Genomic DNA, 20,955 nt, shown 5'->3' with positions numbered 1-20,955 from the left:
GAGTTTGCCGACTATCCTCGTTAACTCTTAAAACTTTTATGCACATCCATAAATAGGTTTGCTCATGTAGAAACGAGTCATCTATGTATATATATTATAATACACTGTGTATTACACGGTTTCGCGAGTTTAACATTGTACATTTACGCCGTATATACCTATGTAAAAATTATAGTTTTTTACACGAATATATGATAGCTGTCGATTAGCAGTATTCACACATTGATTTATTGTTATTGTTATAAGTAATTATAACATATTTTTATTGAGCGAATATGTGCTATAATCTTAAACAGTTTTATTAACTATTAAAGATTACAGAACTAAGACGCTCTTGCAGTACACAGTCTTACACCATACATACGTAATTTAAATTATACATAATACATGTATAATAATATATTATGCACGCATACGTACTGCAAGCTGCAGCAAGTTAATGGTAGTACAATATTATTATGTATTTGATATCCTCGTAACAACATTATTATTTATTACAGGCGTGCCATGATTGTTCTATATATAACATATTATGCGTATAATATTATTATCTTATATGTATAGCGTATTAAACGGCATTGGAAAAAATGAACGAGAATATTACTTTTACTCCACAGCACGATTGACCAAAACGCATAATAATATTACGATATATTAATTGGGTTTTGCTTTTTTTAAATCGAATTTTTCTATAACTCGACCAACTGTGCTGCTGTTATATTGTCGACTGTCATATATTTTATTATCCTCTTCCATCTATTTTGATGTTTACAATATTATGTTAAAATACCTACACGAGCACACCCAAACATGTATACGTATAGGTAGTAGGTATACGCAACAATATTGCCGTGAGCGTTTTACTCGTGAATGAATGGAGTTGTGAATACTAGCATACTACTAAAATAAAATTAAAATATTTTATTAATGTACGTTTAGCATTTTCAATTTAGTGTTTATGTTCAAAATGATTAAGTTAAATATTTGCCAACATTCAGTTTTCAATACATGATTATTATACTTACTTGTACCTATCAGTTGTATGCTTGTATAATGTATATGTATATAAAATATAAATATTATAGGTTATCACCAATGTACGTTATATGTACATCTTTTACATGAAAACTAATAATAAATTAGTATAATAAAAGTTGTGTAGGTACAATAGTATAAAGGTCAACATTTAAATTAATGGTCATTAAAATGCTCGTTTAAGTTTGCTACTGTATATTAAACACAATTGCCAAGCATAGCAATTAAAACGATCAATAGGATCAGAGGGTAATTCGATTATTTTTGATAAACGTTATTGATTCTGCGAATTGAATACGAGTAATTTGCATTTGCAAATTATAAATTGCGTTAACTATAGATTGGTATAATAATGTATTTTAATTGAGTTACAATTTTGAATTTGACGAATAAAAAAAACTCATTGATCCATTTTTTTCTGCACAAGATTTGTTTTTTAGAAATTCTTTTCTCATAAAACTCCTATTGATAGTTTAGTTTGGTAGTAATGTGTAGCGGATAAAAAATTAATGGCTAGTAGGTAGATAGTTTATTTATTATACATATTGTATTTACCAAATGGCTTTTTACCATCCAAAATTTGAGTAAATACATTGTTTTTAATTTGTAAAGTAATGTAAATTATTTATTTATTGCTTAGTGATATATTATATTATGTACTTATAGTATTTTAATCAGTGTATTTATCGTATCAATTTGACTTTTGTTATATTGTTTTATTTATCTATACTTGACTATTTATTTATATACATATTTTGTTGACTATTTTGTAAATTAAATGATTAAAATACCTAATACTAAATAATATAGACAATATATTATTAAACTAACTATAATAGCATAATAAAAATATTGTTTTTATGTCCTCGAAATTAAAATTAAAAATATCAAATTGACATAAAATTGTATTTTGATGATGTTTGCCCATCATTATTGATAGTGATAAATTATGGTAGATTACAATATTATATAACAGCATAAGTAATATATTAGATTACATTGACGAGCAATAACGATATTAGAAAATTTGATTTCTTTGTTATCGTCGATAAAGAAAAAAAATGAATCTAATTTAAATTTTTACTCTGCTTATAAGAATTGAAAAATATTTTGGAAATACAACAATCGCAACGTCGATGGTGAACGAATTTTGGCTGTAAGCAAGTAACAGCATAAACATGAGACTATAATTTTATATATTTACACACAAACACACCGCAATATAATATACATTTTAGAAAACGTGGGCCTGTCAATGGTCTGTATACAAATTGTCGTCTCCGACAATTAATATATTTACAATGCGTGTATACTCTTTATACAGAGTGTGTCTCGCCGTAAGCCCTCTCGCCAAACGTGTTAAATATTATTACTAATACACTTGGACTTCGGACCAGTTCAATTTACAAATACTGTCGAAACTTTAAAACACTAAGGTATTTACGTAATATTAGATACCAACTATTCAAATATTTTTAATCAAAATAAATAGTTATATTATTTAAACATTTGTATTAATAATTAGCTCTATAAATCTCATATTTTTGATAAAAACATGAAAAAATAATATAATTTTTATTTACGAAGTAAAAATGTCAACAATTTAATGGATTGTGGTTTTCCAAAATAAAAATATATTTTTAAAAACATAGATCACAGAAAAATTTAAACTTCGATACCTCGACCTAAGGGATGAACGTAAACGCGGTGTATCAAAAATAGACAATGAACTATATAGATAGTAGATACCCTGTATGTATAATAATATAAATGGTCGGCCGTATAACCACGCATTAATATGTATACATAATACATAGATGTGCTGGACGAAAAGCAGAACCGCTGGATCTTCTCCAATGGATGTATGTATGTTGTATGCATGAGTATAGACTAATGAACTGTTTAATATTACAGAATGAGGGCCGATGGGATACAATTTGCAACGGTTTTAATATTCATTCGGGACAACAGAAAATTGAAAATAATAACTTTTTCGTACATATACATGAACGAAGTCCTTAGTTTTTTTTATAGACAGGTAAGTCTGCAAATAACGCGACTAGTGATTTTCAGTTTCATCTTTTCGTAATCGAATAACTAACGGAACTCTGAAATTTCATCCAAGGCTTCATATTTACTCTTGCTATATCTATACATATTATATCATATTATCGTGTTTTGTAAGGATTCGCGACGCGAACATAAGAAATATACAAATGTTATACTCTAATTTCGTCAAACTTTGTAAAATACTTAACTAAATATGCATATATATATGTTATAAAATATGTGTATGTAAACAACGTGAAAGTTGAACTCGTTCATTGTAGTTTGTACATTCGTAAAATGACGAGTAAAACAACATGTGAAAATCACACCGAAGTCTGAAACACATAGATACGCTTATATTGTGGAATTTGGCATGAGTTGGCGGTTGACTGATCAGGCGCTTTCTGTCATCAGGACCTAAGATTCCCAGACCCTTACCAAAGTATGATACTCCTTTTAGATAATTTGTGTTAGGTTAGGTCAAGATTTCATAACCTAACCCATCCAATGAGTGACACGGCACTCAAATCTCGCTTTTACTACGTTTTAACGAATTAAAAATAAAATCTGATCACGAGTTAGTTTTTCAACTATAGCATACCACGACTAGATACGAGTGTCATTCCTTTCAAAATATTGTTTTCCCCTGTAAAAAATTACATCCGAAATGTATATATTTATATATATATGATCGTGTGTTATTTTTAATACGTAATAATCGTCTGTAGCCGGAACAATCAATAATATATGCATTCCCGTAACGAAACGATGAAATAACTGCAACCGCGATTGATGACGTCAAAAACGAAGACTATAGGCCGCGTCGCCGGTGTGACTGGACCCGATGCAAGCCACTATGACACGACTACCATACGCGACGGCATGTACCTACCTGATCACACAATAATAATAATATATGGGTACTACACACACACACACATGTACTACCGTCACACGCAAAAAGAGCGGTCTCGTCGTCACACGCGTAAGTGTACACTGTACACAATAGCCAACGAGCAACCATCGCACATAACACAATAACGGGAAACTATTTTTTTACTCTCTTCTTTTCATATTTTTTCCCGCGCCACTCGCGGTTCCCCTAATTTTGTCGACTATACGCACCCATACACTACATTAATAATAATAATATACGAGAGGGTCCTGAACGCGACGCACAACATCACTACCTATAATATGAATACACAATGCAATTATAAATTACACCCGAAAATATCGTCATCGTTAGATGTTGAAGAATTAACGGAAAACGTAAGTAATATAATTTTCCGTCGATTTCGTCGCTTTTCAAAGAGTTGTGATTTACGAACAATCGAAAAGATCTAGCGGACCAGACGGACTAGATAAATTAATAACAATATGTAATATTAACGTCAGTAACCGATAACGAGCGTTTACTTGGCGTTGTAATTTATTTATGTGTGCAGTGGCGGTGGTTATTAAAGACAAAACGGAGAGAACGCACACGCCGACACGTTGCTAATAAATAATGCGGCCAAGTTTTTTTTTTTTTTTTTGAATCTTGAGTCATTGTTATCCGGGGCAGGTGGGATGATGGACACTTACGGGACGGATAATAAGTAGTTACATTAATGAATAGCCATTAGGTACGTATTGTGAGCACATTAATTTATGCGTATTAATAATTTACTGTTGTGCTGCGTAATTATGACGCCAGAGACTAAAAGATATTGATATTGTTATCTACGAACATATACCGTTATTATGGATTTCATAGTAAACCGCAGATACCTTGGTACCAATAACTACCTAAACGGTGCAGAATAGATACCGACGTTTACGATTTAAAATATATAGGTACCTACTAAATATTAATGATAATACGATCGTTCGACAAAGCAGTATGCCGTACGCGTATTGTATCGTCGTAAAATATCATGTAGAAATGATCGTCCGGAACGTGCGTTAAATTAGAAAATTTCGTTCGGGCCTTCCGGGAGAAAGTGCCTAGGTTAGGCTAAATATATTATGTGGTTATTTATTATAAGCGACGACATTTTTAAGGATCTTACCTGTGAAGACGCACAGCGGTCCGCGCAAAGAGTCGCCGGACAGTTGGATGAAGGCCAGGCACAGGTCACCAACAAGCAGACAGCCGACGTGGTTGACTTGACACTTCCAGTGTAGCACGTGGTAAGTGCTGGGCAGCATGCAGCTGGCCACCAGGGTGACGCCCAAGAAGAACACGGACAGTAACAGTCCCAGGGGGTACAGGGTAAAGCGGATGTCCTCGCGGTAGCTCTTGGTCACGTGGTCGACGCCGTGCCGAGGCGCGCATGTGAACACGGTCCACGTGCGCGGTTCCTGCGTGTCTTCGACCACGCGCTCCAGACAGTATTCGCGGGGTTGGAGTATACCGCCGTCGGCGGTGCGCAGCTGTCCGCCGGCCGGCCACGCGCCGCTGACGGGCCAGTGCGATTCGTTGATGCGGCCGGACAGGATGTACACGTCGTCCTCGCACCGAGGGAACCCGGACGTGATGTCTTCGGGCAGATCGGACGCGTCGTGCCGGATTGAGAACTCGCAACCGCCGTTCGTTTCGCTGTACACGGCCGAAGGGCCGCAGCACTTTTTCGTCTTGTTCGGTTCTTCGGGCAGGCACAACAGCGCGCCGGCTCGGTCGAGGCAGTACAGGCCCGGGTCTACCATCAGACTCTTCGGCCAGTGTTGCGCCAGCAGCGTGCCGTTGAGAAACGACACGAACCGCGGCGGGTCTTGGGGCGTCGAGGCGGGCATGAACACGGCGGGTTGGCACGGCGGCCGTTCGTGGACCAGGTTCCAGTAAGCGGGAGGAGGCTCGTTGGGGTTCAAGAACTGGTTGCTGGTCACGTCGAAGATGACCGGCACGAAGTCTTGCGGCGAGGACGCCGGCAGCTGGACGCAAGGCCTGTGCACGTCGGTCGGGTCGAGCATCTCGCCGCGACCGCAGCACCGAAACACGGTCACGTTGTCGGCGGACGACTCCGCGACCGCCGACAGCAGTAGTAGCAACATCGACGACACCGTCGCCGCGAAGACGTCACGCGAACGTCCGCGTGTCATCACGCACGCACAACGAACACGTTAATAAGGATTATAAGGTCTGCGCGTCGAATGCTCCGTCAGACGACGACCGACGGCGACGACAAAACGTACATAATGCTATTAAGAATAGAAAAAAAAAAAAAAAAAAACGACGAACGCGATTGCGTGACGATATGTTTTTTGTTATTACCGCGTTTGCAATTGAAACGGTGCGTAAAATAAATTTCGCGGAGAACACACGTCGGCTGTGTATTATATATTTATTTTGTTGCGCGGTATCGCGTACGCGAACTGAATACGGCGAGAGGAACGGCACGTCCGAACGCAAACGGCGACTAAACGATACTGGCCGGTGCGAGTGGTGCGACGCCGCGTACTACCGGTGCTTTCCACACGACGCTCTCACCTCCCCACCAACGAAAACGAGAACCCGCGTAGTCGCCGCGCGCGAGTCTCAAACACCGCCGCCGCGGGTTCTTCGTCTCGTCTCGTCTGGCGACGCGAAATGTCATCGGCACTGCCGCCGGAATCGCTGGCTGCTCGTCCGTCGTGCAGCTGCCGCTGCTAATGCCGTCGGCCGCGGACATTATACTACATGGTGGTATTAACAGCTTACGTCTTTACCTGTTGCAGCGTTCCGAGTGTGATAAGTGATAACAATAATATTGTTTAACGATAATAATATGATACACTATTGGTTATTGTACGACTTGTGTACTCTAAAATTATACGTTTTGTTTACGAAAAGCAAAATAATAATACCGCCTTATCTACATATTAATATAATGTATTATATATACGTATGATTGATATATTCCGACAATAATAATCCTGTATTCCTGTGTGTGTACATTTTCTAATTAAGTGAGCTCAAATCGGTTGTCGAAAACACATTGCAAATGCACAAATTACAAATTTTTTTTCGATCAATCACTCGAAACATTGATTTTACACAAGTATGCTGCGCGTAAATTACATGACGCAAATACATTTTTATCAAACTTTATGTTGTATATTTTGGAACGATTCTCAAAAGTCTTAAATCACAACAAGCCGTCGAGGCCATTGGGCACGAAAAATGAAAAATAAATTACTTGATAGAAAACAAATTGTGGTAATAATTGAAGCATGTTACTACTCATAAATAATTTTTCAATTCGTCTATAATATTTTATATTTTCATATTTAATACCAATGAATTATTTATAAATTCACATAGAACATAGAACTAATATATAATAATATGATGATAATAGTTCGATTTTAAATATATTTATTACTGACCATATGATTTTTACATGTTATTAATGCTATCATATTATAATCGTAGAGCTTCCGAGCTACGACATTAAAAGTTCAAAGAAAGCAATTTCAAGCGATCTTGAACACTACATACCTAATTATAAATACCATTCCAATTTGTATAATATATAATTATTATAATAAACTATTTCGAGTTTATACTTTAAATACTTATGCATTTATACGTATCTATCGACATTTAATAAATACTCGAATTATTTTTTTTAAATAACCATAATAATCTATAATTGGACATAAAATAATTAAATTATTATTGAAACGCGTTAAATTGTTTATGCAAATTTCATATTCAGTAATTCATAATTTAATTACGAAGCCAATTTTATCATATTGTATTATTAGGTTTTACTCCATACTTTACTGCTATTAGATTAATCACTTTCTTTTTTCAATTGCATTTATTATCATTAACATTTTTTTTATTATTTTAACATTTGATTATTTTTAAACATTAATAAAAGATTAGATATTAAATATTAATATATTTTATCTATGCAATAGTGTAATTTAAAAGATTTTTAAATTCATTACATTTAAAAAGTATCTATATACTTACATTGAACATAAATAAAATCAATAATACTATAATTATTATATATATTTAAGTGTTAAAATAATTTGAATAATTTTTCGAGTTCATATTGTTAGTTGTGAATTAATTACATAACAAATACATTTTTAAATACAAATTAATGGTATGATATAGATACACAATATGTTTTTGTGTTTCATAAATGAGGTATTATTATAATATATTTATATTCGTGATTTGTGTACTGAAATTGTATTAGTGTCAAAGCAAATATTTCACACATAATTTTTCTAAAAATAAAAAAATAAAAACAAAACTGAAAACAAAGTTATAAAATTATTTTAATCGTATCTTATGTATAAATAGTAACCATGTCTATAATTTTAATATTCTCAAAACCTTGAAATATAGTTATAGCAATTAAAATTGATCGCCATAGTGAAATTTGAAAAATATTGCTATGAATATATATGTATAATAGTCGATTAATCGATTATAATAGTTTTATTGACCGACCACATTATATCTACATTTACAATATAACATTATTATTGTAAATAATATCAATAATATTAATACTTTATAGTATATGATATTATATTCAAACCTATGTAATTATTGTAATGTATTCAGATTCTAGATATTTTGTATATAAAAGTGATAGGCCAATTTCAGATGAGGTCTAATGAAAATTTAATAAATATATATTTATATAAATAAAAACACATATTTAAACATCGAGCGTGAAGAATATCTATAAAAAACCCATAATCATTTTACAAAACTGTCGTACACTCGTACGTGACAGCAATTAAAGTCAAAACATTAATAGAAATATATACGATAGAATGGTATGTAGTATTATTATTTTATATTCAATGTAAACGGCTTGTATATAATACGCATAACGCGTACTTGGACAGCTGGAAAAAAATCGTGATACAAAAATTATATATCGATTGGCATGTTCACGCATAAATACCTTTAGATATTATTACCTATATTTATATATATATATATACATATAGGTAAATATCAAATATAGCTGATGTATTATACTATTATACGATTGAATATTTAAGTAAATACAATATAGTCAAAAACTATGCGTAGTTGACATTTTTTTTGTGCTGATGTACCATGCACTACACTTGTTGGTTTCAGCCCACAAATTATAATGATTTTACATATTATATTTATTAAGTAACACAAACTGCGTTATACAATGCAATATTCATAGAAGAGTGTAGAGCTTATACTTCCGGAACATCGGGAAATCGATAGATTATACCTATGTATTTTATTTTTTACTAACAAGCGTTGGTTGACAATTTTTTCGTCTGCACGCGTTATTTTTAAAACTTGGAATTTTAATGTTGTGGACTTAAGTTCCACAAACAGTTTTTAAACATTAAAATAGTCCACTTAATGCATGATATTTATTATATGCTGAATAAGTTTATTTTTTTATATTAGAGAGGATACATCAATAAAATATATTTTTATAGATATTTATTATAATGATTAGTAAAATATAATTAAAAATAAATTGTTTAACCTAAAGCTGATTTTAAAGGCTTTATCATATCACAATAATATGGAGGGAGTTAGTACGTATATATAATACCATTCACGTATAGATTTACAAAAGTCGAAAATTTAATTAAAAATATACAATATATACACATATAAATATGCTGAACACAACACAAAGACTTAAGACACTATATTAGTGTAAATCTATTTGTGTAAATATATGCAAAACACTAAGTGCACTTAAGTGCTTTCTAAATGATCATTGTCTTTAGGACGTATTTGTAGTACCTACCTACCTTTCTCTTTCGAAAATATTGACTGAAGACAATGATAACTTTTACATGTAAAACGTTCATTACTGCCGTTGTTAAATATATTCGTATACGAATACATAAATTATAAGATGTTGGACATAGAAAATGACGAATAATAATTTACAAAATACAAATATATAATAGTAATTTATTGTCAATATAAAAATGGTATGCTATAATGGTATTTACATACATGTATTGAGAGATTTTTGAATTCCACGAACTCAAATCTCAAAAGAATCTAACATTTTGTGATACTTTGGCGGAATACGCAAATCACTATATTCGTTTCAAAATGAAATAACAAATACGCGAACCGGCTATATCAAAGAATATTTCATAATTCTACATATTGTATTATATTAAATTAGTCCTTATATTGTAATATTAATATAAATATTGTATAATTTAAATAATAAAAAAAAAAAAATTAATTCAGTGTTTTCTTTTTAAATTTTCTTTATTGATTGTCTTTGTTTACATAACTAACGTATAATCTTCGTTTTCATCTTTCCTTTTTTCTATTTTTTGTAATTTTTGTGTTCATTTATATAACAAAAAAATCAAAAAAAAAAAATCTGAAAAAGTAATGCATAATAAGTTAATAAATATTTCTAGAAAAATGAAATGATATTATTTTAATGCCATGACTCTTTTTTTATACTCAAAACATTTAAATTTAATATAATGATATTCTGACTTACATTTGAACATGATATGACCTTCGGAAAATTGTGTTGAAACTGGTAACCCTCATCCGGAAATATAATGTAGGTACAATTCTTTTCAAAATTGAATACAGCGTACAATATTGATGGTATAAAACATTTTAAGAATAAATTTACAGTCCACATAACATATTTAATTATTAAATAAATATGTAAAATATGAAATTTTTGTAGAAATGTATTCAAAATAAGTAAATTAAATAAATTAAAATAGCAATTTAATTTTTAAAGAAAACATTTTATAAACATTAAAATATTTTATAATATTTAAAAATAAAACAAATATATAAACATAAAGTTAGCAGAGCTTTGTACATAATGTTTTATTAATAAGCTGTAATTGTAGGTGATCCAAAATACAAGTTCGTTATATCATACGGTATAGTAAATGAAGAATAAAACTATAAATTAATATTTATTAGTAAATCAGTAATTTTGTTTAAAAGATCAACGTTCATATCCTGAGTCCATGATTCAAAGTCGAATTACTGTGCTGTAAGTGTGTGTTGTACACTGTGCCCTATTCTTTTATTTATAGGCAAAAGGTACATATTACTTATTTACTACCTATACCTATAATATAATATATACTATATAGAGTGGTAGTAGTAGGAGTAGCTTAGATTTTAAGATTAACAATATTTTACGTATCATCTAAAATATACATAGGTACAAAATAAAATTAAAAATAATGTTTTTAGTGAACTTCACAATTTAAAGAAAAAATTTTTATTTTTCATATCTTTATAAATCATTATTTAGTAACACAAAATATTCAAGGACAGTTATTGTTTTTAACGTATATTACTATAAACTTATATATATTATTTAAAAAAAAAAAAACATTTTAACGTTATTTTATACAAAATAATACATGTTTTTTCCAATAGAAAAAAAGTACATTTGTGATAGAAAAACAATAATATGAAAATAAAACTTGGACAATGAGATTCGAATTTCGACATTTTAAGTATTTAAACGATAAATAACGATTTCAGATCTTTTGTTATAATAATAAAAAAAAAAATTAATTGTCAATAATTGAAATGTTTGCCATCCCGTAAATAAATTAAAATTTTTAATAAAAAATAAAATTTTCAAAATAAACACAATATATATATATATTATATTATATTCATTTTAAACTATTTATATCAAGAGCCTATTCATATATCATTCTATGTACTATGGTACATAGCCCTATAGGTATTGGTTTTTAAGTTAAATTAAATGTTTTTAGCAAAAAAATAGTATATAATCTATCTAATTAAGAAAATACTAATAATAATTTAATATAAACTGTCCGTGAAAATAGATACTGAATACTGATCCATGCAATTCCTTCGCTAGAATTGTTTTTTGTATATGACAATTTATTTATAATCATTGAATTTAAATTTAACACATAGGTACATCATCATAGTAAGTTACCTGCTACTCAATGTTCACTCTAAGCCGTCTAAGGGCTATCCCACACTATTTGCCGTTTTCCCAAGTTTGACAGTGACCCATGAAAACAGATAGATTAGCTTATAAGGTATATTGATATGAGTAACCATAGTAGAACCAGCTATCCTGTTCTGTATGTTGCAGTAAATACATGAAATTAGTTTAAATCAGAATTTAAAAATTAATTACAAAATACATTTATTATTGAAATAGATGGCGTAGAAACATAAATAGCAACATCAGATAGCGAAGAAGTACGCTATTACTTGTCAATTGATGAAATAGGTATATGAGGTCATCAAAACTGCTCATATTGCTATTGGTCATCATACGGACGTGATATACTCCGAAAAGAAGTAGATAAGATACTCGCTAGTGTTTATGTATACGTAATAATTTTATTTTTTATCAATGTATGAAATATGCAAAATAAATGCAATAATATTGAATCGTTCTAGGCACACGTACTCGTATTATAATATTGTAGTTTCAACTAATACATTTTTCGCACTTATAATTTTTAAAAGTTACTCATTCTAATATGTTTTTGTTAAAATAGAAAAATGAAAATCTATTTTGTAAAAAAAATTTGTTTTTTATATTTGAAATGATCACAATTATCAGAATTATTAGATAAATGTATACTTAATATTATAATAGCGCAATAATAAATAAATAAAATTTTTTTTTACATAAAGCTATAAAACGTGGCACGATAATTGTCGAATTATCATTAAACACTTGTAGTAAAAATAATTTACTTAAAACCCACGGTCTTATATATTTTATTTTTTGATAAAAATGTCAATAAATTGTGCCTAATGCCTATTAACTGTTATTGCTTTCTAATAAATAATATAATTATTCGTATACTTGATAAAAATACCAATAAATTATCTGTTTATCTAAAAAATAAGTTTAAAATTAGTATTTAGTCTGATCATGAGTAAAAACTATGCTAAAAATTTATTAAAATTACTAAATATAAATAAATTTGTTTATGTTTTTATTGTAGCTATTAGTAAAAACTATGTGTAGGTACCTATAGTAAAACCGCGTTCATATGAACACCCTTAGGTGTATCTAGTTTTTACTCGAAAATTTTGGTTTAAATTGATTTTGTGTATTTAATGATACATATATATATATATAATATATATACACAATACACATATGAAATTTAGGTAAAAGAATATTTAAAGTTTATTTATATTATTAGTTGTACTAATTGATTCTATAATTAAATTGTTTAATGCATTAAAACTTAAGTTAAGAAAGCCTTAAAAGATTGTTATGAGTCACGTACAAGTAAGTACGCATATAAAATACGCATCTATCCAAATAAAGGATTGTTAAAATAATGGAAGGTTAAGACATTAAGAAAATGTACCAAAATAAACATTAGGTAAGCATAAAAATTATAATTTATGAGACATATATTTATCTTTAAATTCTTTCCATGTTTAAAGTTATTATAACATCATGCCATTATGTCAATAATATAAAGCCACATAAATATTTCTAGAATTCATATGGGTAGCTTTGCAATCATATATAACTCAAAACTAAAACAATAAAAACATAATATGTTCATCTTAATCTTATAATTATTTTACAACGATGAGTATGTTGCGATTTGCGAATAGACAATTAAAGAAAATTGGAAATTTTCATGTTATAAGCCAGTTTTTGACAAAATTGATTTATTTATTTTGTTATACTTCATAAACGAATTACTGTAGAAAATTGAAATGTTTACCAAGTGTTTATATTATCATTATCCATACATGACATCATTTTTGAAATATTTTGACACTTTTTGAGCTATTTATAAGCAATTGAATTTTTTTATTTATTTTAGTTAAACGAATAAAAAAATTGAGAATGAGTAAGAATGATTGAAAATTACTATAAGATTCTTAATAAGCTATTCATTTTCATTTAATAAATATTAAAAATACTAAAAGTAGAATAAATTACTAAATAGCTATATCAAAAAATATATTGTGAGTTATATTTAAATACTTTATATAATGTTATCTTCATAATGGGTGATGGAAAATGTTTGATTTTTTCTGTAGTATACGCATTATTTGGTAAGCAAAAAAAAATATCGTAATACTCGATTGAGAGTTGTTAACTTAGTGATAAATAATAAATTGAGAAATGTATAAAGAATTTGTCATTTGTTTAAGATTACCTATTTATTATTATTAATTTTAATGATTATGAAAATTTAATGAGCACAGTTGACGAGTATGCTGGTCACGTTTAACTTGAATGCATTAGTCGACTTTATCCGAATACAACATTTTATGTGTATAAATCTAATGATCTTATTGGGTTTTTAATTATGGTTCTAGTGCTAAAATGTGTAATTTATTTTTTTTTTGGTTTTGTTAACGCAGGACTTTATAGTGTTTTAGTTTTTGGTAATAATACCAATATTCAAAATTCATTTATTCTATTTAAATTAATATAAACACAATAAAAAGCGTATTACCCACTTTGGGGAAATATGAGAAATATGAGAATAGTTTAAATCAAAATTAGAGCGCAATTAAATTTAGTTATAACTATGCTTTATCACATAACATAGTTCATGTTATTTCCTATAATTTGGTAATTTAACAATTAAAAAAGATGAAGTTGCGAGGTAGAAAAAAAATGATAAGAAGACGTTTTAGTTTATGTTATGGCAATAGAAAAATGTCTTAAACAGGGCGCTATTTGCCTAATTAAATATTTGATTTGTTTACTGATGAAAATTAAGAATCTAAAAAATTTAGAGAAAATATACGTCAATATTATAATGTGTTGTTATTTGTCTCTTTTAGTTTTCAAATAACACTACCATCGGGCCATGAACCTTTTAGTTTTGAAATACATAGTGATATTACATATCATCGTATTAGCTTATTAGCTCCCTTTATCCTAGCTCTAGTCATTTATGAGATGTTAATTTTCTATAAGAACAACTTTTGCTTGATAATAAAACAAAGCAAATGTTGAATAAAGAAAAGTTGTATTTACCTTAATCTATATTTATTCATGATTACTTTATATTATCATGTACAGAACAGAATTAGATCTTTTGAAAAGTTAAAAATAAAAATAATACCAAACAACAACAAAAGCAAAAAAAAAAAAAATTCAATTATATAGTTTAAAAAGAAATTCTATAATAATAATATTCAGATTCATTCCATTCAAATGATCTATAGCTATTGTAAGTTCAATGCACGATATTATATTATTAAATAGATACACTGTGGATTATAGTCAATAACAGACATTACTGTTTTTCTTGATAATATCTAGTCAAAAACGTAGCAAGCACTTACAATATCGTCCTGTCGGATCGTTAAAGATGAATGGCATCTGCGACTATCCTACTAAGTACAATCTTAAAGTGCACAGAATGTACAATCCAACTCGTTTTTATGACACACCTGACATACCATTTTGGGAACTGAAACTTTGCGAGGTCATCGATTAGGTAAGGTGCCGCAATAAATCGTCAAAATCAATCACTGGATTATTTTCCCGCACTTTAGGAGATGGTCGCACCAATATGTACAACTGAAATGTTCAACAGTTGGTCCATGGTCTGATGTTGATTCATGGCCTTGTTGACTTGATGTTAATATTCTACATCACAAACTATGACAAAATCATTCATGAACGCAACTACAAACATCACTAAAATTTAATAATTATCAATATAATTTATTTAAATCTTGAGGTAAGTACATTTTTTTTATACTTTCTACATTCTCTTTAATTTATTTCAATATTAAATTAAAATGTTTAAAGAACATTATAATAATTAACATATTAATTTTTTTTTTATATACATATAAATCACATTATTCCAAGTAAAGACACAAAAGTTAATAAAAATACTATTTTTATTTATTGTAAGTGTATCTTAAACTATCATGTGTACCAAAATAATAATATAAATTCCGCAGTTTAAAAAAAAAGACATCCGGTCTGCATGCATGGTATCTAACAGCAGAATTTATATTATTAGTTTATTAAACACGGCGACTTAAAACCTTCTTATACATTAAATAAAAAAAAAATATTTGTATAAAATTAGTGTTTGTACTTGGAATAAAATGATTTGTATTTATTTTATAAAATAAATAAATATGCTAATTATTATAATATTATCTAAACATTTTAGTCTCACATGAAAGTATTTCAATTGGAATAAATTATAAGAAATGCAAAAAGTGTGTAAAAAATTGTTCTTGTTCTAAGATTTAAATTAATAAAAAATAAATTATGTCGATAACTTTTGATTTTTAATGATGTTTATATATTTTTGTTCCTTTATTTTAAAAGATTCTAAATAAGCAGTTTATTTGCTGATTAAAGAATATCGAACATTTATAGAAACAATTTTTGTCGAAATATTTCAATTTAGAATTTTAGGTAATAAAATCTCAAAAATTACAAATAATATTGTAGTTAGTAAATCATAAAAAGTTTTTTGTTAATTCTTTAAGTTTTAAAATTTAATATAAGGTTATTTTTAAGATTTTCGAACTATATTACAAAAAAAAATTTCTACTGAAAAGTTAAATAATTTATTATCACTGTTTGAAGCTCAAATTTGTACGACATATTATAATAACTATTTTTCTTTAAAAGATTTTTATTTTTTGTTCAAAAACAAATATTCAAAAATACTTTAAATTTATATTAAATATTTATATTGTCATTTTCTATGAATAATATAATTTAAAAAATATCTTAACGTTATTTATAGACATGAGAAATTTTCGATTTTTTTTCATAAATGTTGATTAAAAATTATTTGTTAACCAAAATCAACCTTACAAAATAATAAAGGGAAATAAATTGCTTTAGTAAATTTATCAAACAACATAATATCATGAAATATACCAGTGATATTATGGGCTGACACAGACCATCTCCGCTCAAAACCGTTTTTTATGTACTATGATATATGACTGAATTTAAATTTAATACATTCACTCAATCCACTTGACGTCTAATGCATAGCAGAATGATACCAACTTGCCATCTTTTTTAAATTGATTTTTATTATGTACAATCAGTCTTATGTATTATAAAAATAGAAATCCGTTACGTATTTAATAAATTATTAGAGATAAATAATATGAATTCATTCCTAAAATATAACTTTAAACTAACTAATAAATTGATAATTACGAGTATACACTCACAAAGACGCCAAAAGAAAACTATAATCGTCTGATGTTCATCAATAATCGACTTCAAAAAAAAATAATATTCGATATAAACATATTATATGAATTATGGGTTTTGTAAAAGCGTGTTTTTACGTTTGTTTTGGGTACACCCTTATAGAATTAATTTATATAAAAGTATAGAATGTCGTTATGCTTTTTTACGTTGATACATATAGTCTCTGTGAAGAGACTTATTTAGTTTAAGTTATCACGTAGTCAATATAGACGCTATTTGGTATCGATACGAGAGTATTACTGCTTGGTCTTTCTATTTGTATAACACACGCTTTAAAAAATGCATGAAAAACGATTATTCCGTTGTCGACTGCAATGTAATACCGTGGTAGGTGTTAATAATCTCAGATTATAGGATAGTATACGTATATAAATATAAGACATGATATACAATTAATCTGAATAAACATACTAAATTCTAAATAACGATTATAGAGGCTTGTATACGATTGTGGCGTATTCACAAGGAATTTGTAAATATTATAAATTACTTATGTGCATTTAACCTTGGTTGGCCGCTCGTCGCATAAACTACAAGAAATAGGCAACGTAATTGTTGGGGGGTGATGTAGTTCACAAACATATGTGCAGCTATACAACTGAACTGTGCATGTACAATACTCGTTTCGCCGGAATGTCGTCATATTCCTTACCACTAAAACTTTATTATATTCTGTGTCCATTAAAATAAGGATTAGGCTATATTGAATTAGGTTGAAAATTTTATCTAAATATTAAAAACATATTTTTAAATATATTATTTTGTAGTTAAAAATGCATAATATTTTAAATTTAACACTTAAAGCTTAAAATATAATATCATCGTACAAAAACTTTCTATACAAAATTACATTTTCAAAAAATCTATAGATTAATTTTAAGCTATTAATAGGCATTTTTAATTTCTATAATAATAATAAAAAATGTTATACCTACTTCATCAAGTTAATAATTAATAATATTAAATTATTATTACCCAAAATTTCATATATTTCTTTAAATATAAAAAATATTTTAAAATATTAAATTTTACTTGAATAAATTAATATTTTTTTTTAAACCTGCTGTATTGATTTCTAAAGATAATATATAGATCAATAATAATTTTTTCTTAATCGAGCAATAAAAATTTTAATTTAAAAGTGGTTTCAGAACATTTAAAGTTTGTTCGAATTAAGCAAAATTGTATTGTTTTTGCGAGTAGGTAATCTTAAATTAGAATGCATATACTAACCACTCTACGTTGATTCATGTAATTAGCACTAATTTATTTTAATCATGTTTAGAACAATAGGCTTAAACTAAACTATTTGATACACTATTTTTAATGATATGTAAAATATCCATTATAAAAAAATATTCTTTTGCGTATTTTTCGAGTTTTCACCCATATCTCCTTTACTAAAAGTATATACAACCATTTTACAATAGACAATATAATTTTTTTATAACGCAAAAATCTTTGAAACCGGATGTCGTATATATATATATATATATATACCTATAATCAATATTCCTATTCATGCGGGATATTTCGTTTTGAACACAATCGTAAATCGGAGAAATTTGATCTTAAGGTTCAATTGAGCTACGTATCAAGTTTCTTTTCCGATATCTTCACTACATTGGCATGAAAATCACCATCTATATTAATGAATTGCTCATGTTTGATATTAAATTTGTAGTATGTATATTGTATATACAATATAATATACATTACTTAGTATATTTAGAAAAAAATAAAAATTTGTACGAAGAATATTTGTATTATTATTATTATTGGAGGGTACTCCACAAAATCGGAGCATCTGAGTTGCGTCCCGTAAAAAAGGTATAGACGAATTGCATCCCACCATATTTGGTTAGGTAGCAGAAATTTTATTTCGTTTTTAAGGATTCTCCGTTTTGTATTAATTATTAGGGAGCCTGAGCTCTGATATTAGGTTTTGAAGATAAAATAAATTATGATGATGTTAGTTGGAAACTCGCAAATTTCTGTACGTCAATATATAAGACACAACGCTGAAAAACATTTAATTTGTTAAAAATAAAATAAAAAAATTAAATGAAAATAAAATAACAGGATTAGAATTCGTAAAAAGCTTATCTAATAAGTATAAACATAATTTTTTATTGAAATTTTGATTAATAACTTTATTATTATTATTATTATTATTGTTTATTTATATATTATATTATGGACTTTTTTGATTTTGATTATATCTAAGTTATTTAACATTTATATATTTTTTATAACATGTGATAAACAATTTTTTGATTGACTTGTGATTATATTTATAATTATTATTTATTTATTTATGTTACTAGTTGTTTTAGAACCCCTGATTAAAATACACGAATTGCGTCCCAAAAAATCTTGGACGCAATTTGTGTACCTATACCTTTTTATGGGACACAACTCATGTGCTCCCCACAAAATTAGAGCTGCTTACTTTACATTTTGCGTACTTATTAAAAATAAAATAAAAATGATTCCATTAAATAAAAATAATGTAATACTAGATAACAATATATATTTATATTAAATTATAATTTATAAGTTAAGCTTAAACTTAATAAACTATTGTACATTAATAAATCACATTATATTGTATATGCTACGCAGTCAATGTATCATACATAAACAATTAGATAATATCACGCAATAACCTATATTCTGGAAATTATGTTTATGTAGTATACATAAACCATAAAAATGGCACGTGTCTAATGAACATTTGGTTTTTTTTCTAAACAAAAAAAATTCTATATATATATATGTGTGTGTGTGTGTATTATATCATATAGACGTTACAAATAGTTAAAACTATTCTATCATTTGTGACTTAATATTTTATTTATTTTTAATTGAAAAGCTTACGTGTGAATGAAGTTAAACAAAGTCTTCTCAAGTAATTTCTATAGTTAAATCAAGGTTGGAATCGCATAAAATGCATAATATTATATAGATATAACGAAACACCGGGTATAAAAAGAACGGGGTTTATGTGTTATTTATTATGTAGATACATAAAAACATTTAGATAGAGCCACAGAGACATCATTATTTGTTATGGTCTTATGACAAGACGTTCACATTGTTGTGTATATTTTTTGGTATAAGTAACCACTAACCACTATAAATACACGTATGAATTTTATACTATAATAATATACGTACTAGCTTAAAAATCTATTAAAACGTCAAATAATAATATACCACGTATATTATATTATATATACACCACTATACTTTTGTAAAACGGAACTGGCAGATGCTTCAATATACCTATATGAATATAATATAATTAATACGTCTCAAAAATAACAGAAACAATAAAAAAAATTCCAAAAATCAATCAATATGCCATATTTTTATTATTGAAATAGGATATATAGATGAAGTAGTAAATTAATATTTTATAAAAGTACAATATATTTATCTATACTAAATAATCTTTAAAACTATAACACAGAATATTTTTTAAATTTTCGATACTATATTGATTAGAAATTATAAAGTATAAAATATACCTAAATACTAAAATACCTAATATTATATCATAATAATGTGATAGATTATTATTATTAAATGTGTATATAATAATAACATCGTCTACTGCGAGATGCCGAGATATTAGTGTAATCTTAAGCATCAT

At 28.0% G+C, this 20,955-nt stretch overlaps 1 protein-coding gene across 1 annotated transcript in view; it reads right to left on the bottom strand.

Annotated features, from left to right (window-relative positions):
- Window positions 1-6,168, bottom strand: part of LOC112598131 (probable G-protein coupled receptor Mth-like 1) — a 32,461-nt gene extending 26,293 nt beyond the window's left edge. Inside the window, exon 1 of the mRNA XM_025344489.1 lies at window positions 5,139-6,168. Within this exon, the coding sequence (XP_025200274.1) occupies window positions 5,139-6,168 (1,030 nt within the window). The remainder of the gene's footprint in view (window positions 1-5,138) is intronic.
- Window positions 6,169-20,955: the final 14,787 nt, after the last annotated feature.

Source organism: Melanaphis sacchari, unplaced genomic scaffold (assembly GCF_002803265.2).
Source record: "Melanaphis sacchari strain LSU unplaced genomic scaffold, SCAv2.0 Contig45_pilon_pilon, whole genome shotgun sequence".
NCBI classification, from domain to species: domain Eukaryota; kingdom Metazoa; phylum Arthropoda; class Insecta; order Hemiptera; family Aphididae; genus Melanaphis; species Melanaphis sacchari.
Note: the sequence above shows the minus strand (reverse complement) of the source record. Positions and strands in the feature narration are given on the sequence as shown.